The 8527-nt window shown below is 41.7% G+C and overlaps 2 protein-coding genes across 9 annotated transcripts in view; one reads left to right on the forward strand and one right to left on the reverse strand.

Annotated features, from left to right (window-relative positions):
- The window catches only part of Erc1 (ELKS/RAB6-interacting/CAST family member 1), a 337373-nt gene that overhangs the window by 207067 nt on the left and 121779 nt on the right, over positions 1–8527 (reverse strand). The window lies entirely within an intron of this gene.
- Positions 823–6593, forward strand: LOC131907349 (uncharacterized). The gene is made up of 2 exons (XM_059258491.1): positions 823–941; positions 2921–6593. The coding sequence occupies exon 2, from the start codon at positions 2975–2977 to the stop codon at positions 3719–3721; it is 747 nt and encodes a 248-aa protein (XP_059114474.1). The 5' UTR covers positions 823–941; positions 2921–2974; the 3' UTR covers positions 3722–6593.

An 8527-nucleotide genomic window follows, 5' to 3' on the forward strand; every position in this document is an offset into this window, starting at 1 on the left:
CTGTCCAAAGGGAAGGGACAGAGTCTTTCTACCATTGTGACCAAGAAGAAGGAGCAATAATCAATAAAAACAGACTCGTAGATTTGGAAAATAAACAAGGATCTTGGCTAATAATTTCTGTGCTTTCTGTTTTAAAGCAGGCAATGAGAAGAATGTAGAAACAGGTGTTGGGATGGGAGATAGCTCAGTCAGCAAAACGCTTGCTTGCTATGCAAGCATAAAAACCTCAGTTCAACCCTTAGAACTCATTAAAAAAAAAAAAAAGCCAGGCATATTTTTAACACATGCCTGTAATCCCAACATTATGGTGGCAGTGACAGGTTGATCCCTGGCCAGCCAACCTAGCCTAGTCAGTGAATCCTAGACCAAGTAAGTGACCTTGTTGCCAAAAAATAAGGTGATGGTGCCAGAGGAATGACAGCTGAAGGCTGACCTATGGTTCCCAAACATGTAAATGTGAATTCACACTCAAATGTACACTTTGTGGACATGCACACACATGAACGCACAATCTAGAGGTTGAAGAATTAAAAAGAAAAGGAAAAGAGGCTGATAATAATGTTTGGTGAGCCTGATGATCATCACTCACAAGTTCACACTACTGGAAACACAGGCACAGACTGAAGAAAAAAGGCGGATCCAGAGAGAAATGGCATCAGAGCCCTGGCCAAATTTTGACAGCAGGCTCCTTCTAAATCAAGGAGGCTAATCTGTAGATTTCCCTGCATTCCCCCGATTGGTAGAGCCCACAAAGACTGCCAGGTGGCACAGGCAAAGGAGTAGCTCTTTGAGAAATTCCAAAGCAGTTGGGAGAGTGGCAGTTGATGTCCTGGGTCAAAGGTTCCCAGTACAACTATACTGTTGCAGAAAGACAGGTACAAGGGACTCTGAGCTGTGACCTAGCAGCAGAACAACCTAACTGCCAATAAATCACTTTAGAAGTAAGTCTTTTGAGCAGAATTAGGTCTCAGGTTTTGTTTTGTTTTTTTCAACATAATGTTTGAATTGATTATTTGAAAATTTCATATATTGCACCCTGATCACACTTATTTCCCAGTCCTCCTCCCAGGTGCACCCCTTCATCCTTGTGATTTCCCACACACACAAAAAAGGAAGAAAAAGTATATATATACCAAAATATATATATACCAATTTGTGTTGTCCATATACTCACTGGAGTATGGAGTATGGCAACTCTCAGTGGCCAGCCCCTAAAGAAAACTACACTTCAGTTTTCTTAACTAAAACACAAGAATAATTATGCCCAGTCCGTAATTGTCAGTTTATAGTAAAGAGCCTGGCACACAAGTGCTTATCCAGAGTGTTATACTCGCTTTTCCTCACCTACTCCTTTGGCCCTTCTTTGCCATCGGCCCCCTTTGCCAGACCCATCAGCAAGTGCTGTACCCATCAGCTCACTCTGGAGGCTCCCATTCCTGCTACTTGTGCATGAACTGCTCCAGTGTCGGCTGGCAATTAAAGAGTGGTAACGCTCACACACAGTGCACATATAGAGTGTACATATATGGACTCTTAAATGGAAGGAAAACTACAAATTTGACTATTACATAGCAAAGTGGTAATCTTCAAAGAGGAAGGACAATTAATGTTTCGTGGGTACAGAGTTTTGGTGTGAGAATATAAAATGGTTTGGTAGATGAGTAGGGTTGATGGTTATGTATTTTTTTAGTTTCTTGAGACAGGGTTTCTCTGTGTAACTGCCATGGCTGTCCCAGAACTCACTCATGTAGACCAGGAGAGCCTCAAACTCACGGAGATCCGCCTGCCTTTGCCTCCCAGCAGGCTGAGATTAAAGGCGTGTACCACCACCACCTGGTTCAACAATAGAATTTATACTAGGAATATTTTACCATAATAAAACCCTCAAAGCATCTATTAACTATTGTAAGCTTAAATGATTGGTCTCCATCATATAAAAGATATGTGTAAGTTAAAGCAGGACAAATCATATTCCTATAATCTAGCACTCCAGAGGCTGAGGCAGGACAACAACAAATTCAAAGCTAACCTGGGCTACACTATGAGACCTTGTTTTATTTCAAAATAAAAATAAAGAGCTGAGGGAGATTATTATCTATCATATGTGGGGGCCTGGGTTTGATTCCTAGTAAAGCACAAGAAAGCATGTGCGCACACATGTGTGCATGCACACACACACACACACACACACACACACACACACACACACACACAGGAGGGGAAGGGAGACAGAGAAAAAGAGACACAAACACAAGTACCCAATTATCTTCCAAACAAACGAATGTACAGATGGTACACCTAACTCACTAGCACAAAGCCTGCACTGTACCTACAGTCCCTGAACTGTCACTGCTAACATTACTATACATTTATGGTGGCAGCTGTACCTCAAGAGCTGTACACAGAACACAGTGAACATAAGTAATGTGCCCTGTGTGCTTAACAGTAAGAAAAACAAGGATGTGTATTTTCTTCTTAGTTTCGGGAAATTTCCTGGCAAAGAGATAAAGTATAAAGATTTCCATAATAAACCTAGAATAGACAGACACAATGGGAATTTTTTATGTAATTAGGTCCACATTATGCTGATACGCCATCCTGGATAATATGGGCTTGTAAATGTTGAGCTTATAGCCCCGAGTACTTACTCCCTAATCTAGCAAGAAAATGAGACATTACATTTGTAATTTTTACACAGCAGGACTGCTAAGTGGCCAGAGGCTCTAGGCTGAACTGGAGAGAAAGGAAGTACATCATGGGAAGACAATGACTGCTTGTGGAAAGGAGCTGAACTGGCAAAAACCTGAGAGATGCTAATTTAAAACCTGAGCAGGTGTTGGGCTTTGTGGCTGGTTCGACTGCTCAGAACCTGTTCTCGCTTTCTGACCCCAACTTCTCTTTGCTTTGCTTTCCTTCCTAGGGTGCTGCCAAGAGCTCTGATCTCTAGTTCCATCAGTTCCTAGAATCAGAAGATATGGAGTCTGCATTGATGATTGGAGTAATCCCTGTGCTGTACTCAGCAGCAGGTGACAAATCTGGCTACTATGCTGGGCGGACACTGTGGTTAGGACTAATCTCAGTGTACAGCCTGGTGGTGTATGTAGTCCGGATGCCATGGTACCCCATCTACGAAGATTTCAAATGCCATGGAAATATCCCCTACCCTTGCCTTATGGAGTGTTTTGAACAAATGTTTACCGTTCCTGTTTCAGAATTGTGGTGCTACTTCTACTTCATCTTCATAATCCTCTTTTGCCTCATGGAATTCTTCATGGCTCAGATTCGGCATAAGCACAACAAGGAAAAGATGAAGTTCACGCAGCAGGGATCAGAGAACCCAGTGGAAATGGAGAAGGGCTCCAGGGAGGCAATCAAGAAACAGAGCCCCTCTCAGAAGATATCCTTCCTGAAGTTCCACCAGGAAAAGGAAATATTATATTTGAATCTGTTCCACATCCTCCTGCAGGTCAGCATCCAGACTGTGTCTTTTTGCCTGCTCGCAAACATACACCTGCCCCTGATAAGTAAAAACAACTTTCATTGTAGCACCGATGGCTGTCCTGGTCCCTATCACTGCGTCATCTGGGAAATCTCTGAGAAGGAGCTGTCCATGTACATACTGGGCATCTTCTCTATCATAATCATCATCCTTGGCACAGGCTCTTTTGTATACAGCATCTACCACCACTTGCTGATGGCCCGTTCAGTTTCCAAGGTTTGAATTTTTTGACATTTATGAGAAACAACACTTTAAAGTCTTTTTTACCCCAGACCAGGTAGTTGGGGTTCCTCCACATTTTGTTTGGGGCAGGGCCTGCTCTTGCTAACCTTCTTTTGATTTTGATTTGAAAACAGTAAAAGTTTGCTGTTCTCCTTTTTCTGTTCTAAGGCCCGGCTGGGATAATCTAATTCTAGAAGTAAAACCAAACCAAACCATGCCTAATAACTGACTACCAGGCATTAGTACACAATAACTCATTTCCTTCACACTGTCACCTATAAGGTGACATCCTCACTTTTCCCTGATGCCTAGGAATATAGGCAGCTAGTAAAGACCACCTGCAGTCAGCAAGGGAGGCCAATTTTAAACTTAGGTCTCCCAGGGCCCTAATATGCACCCTCCTGGAGCCATTTGCTGTGTGGCTGAGAAGCAGAGCTTGTTTTTACTGTGAATTCTACTGAAGAGAGGAGCAAGGAAAAAAAGTGGGGGCACTGTGCCAGGATGTAGGGACACCCTTTTAAGGTCACAGTTGTATATTCTTGCTCTCTAGTCAGAGACAAAAGACCCAGGAAGCTAAATCCAAATAAGTTATACATAACCTGAAAGTGACCATCTGGGAAAAACACCGAGTGAACACAGCATGTCGGACAAGACTTCTCATCAACTTTCAAGTCACATTCCAACACAGACAAGGCTGGCTCTACAGGGTGACACTGCTTTCATAGACCTTAAAGGGGCAGACCTGGAGAGTGGACTCGGTGCTAGAACTTTGGGAGACCACGAGTGGAAGGAGTAAGGAAAGAGTAGGAGCAAGAGAATGGCCAGGAGAGACATTGGGCGTGAGCTGGTGAAAAGTCAGAGACAATTTCACCCATGGGTTTGAGGGAGGGTATGTTATTATGGTCATAACATAATCTTCTATAATATCTACAAAGATGCCTTGTGGTCATTTTCTCACAATGATGAACACATTCACTCAGCATACTGGGTCTGAATGTGGGCCAAGCACTGGAGCACAGATAATGTTGATGAGCTGAAGAAGCAAACTTTAGAGAAGTGGTTCTCAACCTTCCTAACACTGCGACTCTTCAATACAGTCCTCAGGTGTGATGACCCCCAACCACACAATTATTTCATTGCTACTTCATTACTGTAATTTTACTACTGATATGAATTGTAATGTAAATATCTGATATGCAGGATATCTGATATGTGATGCCCAAAAGGGCCATGATCCACAGGTTGATAACCACTACACGAGAGGAAGAAGGCAGTAAATATCAATAGGAAAAGAGGCCAAAATGTATCCCAAAACTCACAAGCTGCCTAGCCCCAGAATCAAGTCAGAGGCATCTTCTTCAGGGAAGGGTCTAACTCAACCAATACTCAGACTAAAACAAACAAACAAACATACAAACAAACATACATGTAGGAATTAAATCTATGTGGACTTGCAGCTGGAGAGGTGGCTCAGAAGTTAAGAGTACTGGCTGCTCTTCCAAAAGAACTAGGTTTGATTCCCAACAACCCCACGTGGTGGATCACAGAAATCGGTAACTCCAGTTACAGGGGGCCTTCTGGTGTCTGGGGGTACTATACAAGTGGTGCCCAGACATACATGCATCAAAATAAAAATTTACACACACACACATACACACACACACACACACACACACACACACACACACACACACACACGGGCATTCTAAAAATAAAGCCACTGCTTTTGGCTATGTGTGTGGTGTATTATTTATGTGTGTACTAGTGCACAAGGCTATTCAGAAGCAGGGGAGGACATCAGGCATCCTGATCTATCACACTGTTTTATTACCTTGTACAGGGCCTCTCACTGAACATGGGGTTCCTGTTTTAGCTACACTGGCTGGACAGCAAGCCCTACCCCCAGTGACCTTCCTGTCTCTATCTCCACAGTGCTAGAGTTACAGGTACACATATGGCTACATCTGATTTTTTTTCCCTACTGGGGATTGAGCTCAGGTCCTCATACATACCCACTCTTACCCACTGAGCCATCCCCTTGGCCCCTATACAAGTAATTAAAACAGTACTGATATTACTTATTATTCAAAAGTGATTCAGTAGAGACAAGCTCCAATTACAGGATGGCCACATACTGCTTCTACTTCTAACCATTTAAATTCCAATTTTTCTTTGGTTTATTGTTTTGTTTGTTGGTTAGTTATTTGTAGTTTTGTTTCTTTATGGGTCTTCTGAGACTATGTCCTCTATGTAGCCCAGATTGGCCTAGAACTTTCATTGCTCTTGCCTCAGCCAATACTAGGTTTTTTTGGTTGTGAGCGTAGCCTTTAACAGCTGAGCCATCTCTCCAACCCCTCAGCCAGTACTAGGTTTATAAGCATGTGTCACCATGTCATACTCCCAAGCTTTAACAAGACAAAAACGACAACAAAAAGATACACACTTTATATATGTTCAAGTTGTTTGTTTTCACTATTAAAGGAAGCAGTGGGATCTAGCTACACTACAACATAAATCCCAATCTGAACTGGCTTAAATAATAGTAAAGCATATTGTTTAGAGATGGGAGCTTCAGAAACAGTCCCTTTGGGTTCCAAGTTCTGTCTCTCCATAGTTTTCTCTTTTCTTTTCTTAGTATGATTTCATTTTGTTTCTTTAAAATAACATATTTTGTAATATCTACAACAACCAGTTGAGATCAAGTAAGAGTCTGAATCTTTATGCAGTAATGAGTCCTTCCCTCATCTTCCAGTATCAGTAACAGACTCCAGAAAATGAATCAAGAATATGGTATGTGTTCTGGACTCCATGTCATTCAAGAGGAGCCTCAGCACTTTCCTAGCTGGTGACCTACTAAGCTTTCCTAATTCCTCTCTTTTTGTAAGCAATAATAAATTAAATAGTACTTTCAATTCATTTCATGTAGATTTCAGAGTATGTGTACTGGTTCTTCTGAGAGGTTCAGACACAATGTGCTGTCTTAGGGACAGCACTGTCTTTCTAGAGAAGATAGCACTAATAAATGCATAACTATTACATGTGGAATTGCACCTTGATGAGCCAGGAGGGCTGAGTAGGAACTTTGATACTGCCAATTTTACCTGGCTTGTTTTCCTACCTGTAAGATAAAAGGATTAGATTATCTGGAAGATGCAGGGGAAGACCTAAGCCTAGGTAGGCCACCAGTCAAGGTCTTTTCTTCTGACCCAGACTTTCCCTTTTCTTATAATGAAAGACACGAAAAAGAGAACAACAAAGATTCAAGACAACATGAGCAGAAGCAAGTGTGCCTCCAGCTCCAGTCCTAATTCTTCTGCTTGCAGCTACGAGCAGGGATGGAGGTCTACCCAGACTGAAATGTTCTCTGTGCTCTTCTTCACTGTCACCCTCAGGATGGTGGTTTCACCTTAGGCTGAGACAAGGTACACCATAGTTCTGTTCATCATGCCCAGACATGAGACTATCCGAGAGAAAGAGGAGGCCACTTTTCTTCTTGCTAGTCTTTCTCCATAGGAAAAGCATTTCCCAAAGCCTCCTGTAATTTTTCTTGAATCACTGATGCATTACATGCTGAGTACATACTTGGTTACCAGAAACAAATACACTGATTCACTAAACAAATCAGGATCAATTCCAGAAGCAACAATACTGGGACATACACAAACTGGGGAGATATTAGAAGAAAAATTAATTTCAACTAACACAGAGCTGAAAAACAAAATATGACATAAGGCACAGGAGACAATGCCCCAAGGTACTACTAACACATGAGTATTTAGGCAGGCAAAACCAATCCTTCTGAAATGTGAAAAAAATTCCACCTGATTTCTATCATTTCTTTTTTTCTCTAAATTAAATACCAAAAAAAGTCTATTCATTAGGAATCTACATGGAAACTCATGCCAAGTGCAGAAAATAAATTTAAAGTTACAGAATTCAGTTTCCTGAGGTATGCTGGTCATCTTTTTCCAAATGTGACACAGACTCAAGTTATCTGGGAAGAGGGAACCTCGACTGAAGAATTACCTCCATCAGATTAGCACGTAGACATGTCTGTGGGGCACTTTTTTGATTAATGATTGATATGAGAGAACTCGGCACACTGTGGGTCAGTGCCACCCCCATGCAGGTAGTCCTGGATTGTATAAGGATGGAAACTGGGGGAGTCACCTGAGAGCAAGCCAGTACACAGTGTTCCTCCATGAGCTCTGCTTTGGTTTCTGCCTTCAGGTTCCTGATTGAGTATCTGCCCTGGCTTCCCTCAATGATGAACTGATCTACGTAAGAATAGAAGTAAGTGTGTGCACACAAACATGCTGTGGAAAGGGAGATGTTCAAAGATCAAGATGAACGAAAATGTGCACAATCTATATTCTTGGAAGCTCTAGTAATTTTGAAAACTAGATTTAAAGAATTTTATCGAAGGGGCTGGAGCGATGGCTCAGTGTTTAAAAACAATGGCTGCACTTCCAGAGACCCAGGATAGACTCCCGGCACCCACATGATGGCTCAAAATCATCTGTAACTCCAGTTTCAGGGGATCTAATGACCTTTTCTAAGCTCCAAAGAACCAGGCATGCATGTGGTGCAGACACATACATGTAGACAAAAAAACTCATACACATAAAAATAAATAATCAAGAACTATAGAATATACAGAGAGTTAATATCAAACTAAAGAGATGTACAGGCAAGAATGAAACCCTATTATTTACATTTTTGGTTCACTGAAGGAATCAAAGTCTATGGATACAGAATAGGAGAAATAGTAATTTGAAGGAAAATATCAAGAATCAAAGTCTATGG

This window comes from Peromyscus eremicus, chromosome 3, assembly GCF_949786415.1.
Source record: "Peromyscus eremicus chromosome 3, PerEre_H2_v1, whole genome shotgun sequence".
Lineage (NCBI taxonomy): Eukaryota > Metazoa > Chordata > Mammalia > Rodentia > Cricetidae > Peromyscus > Peromyscus eremicus.

What these genes read in the sequence shown, in the direction of transcription:
- LOC131907349 (XM_059258491.1), top strand. Translation starts at nt 2,975, where the DNA reads ATGGAGTCTGCATTGATGATTGGAGTAATCCCTGTGCTGTACTCAGCA.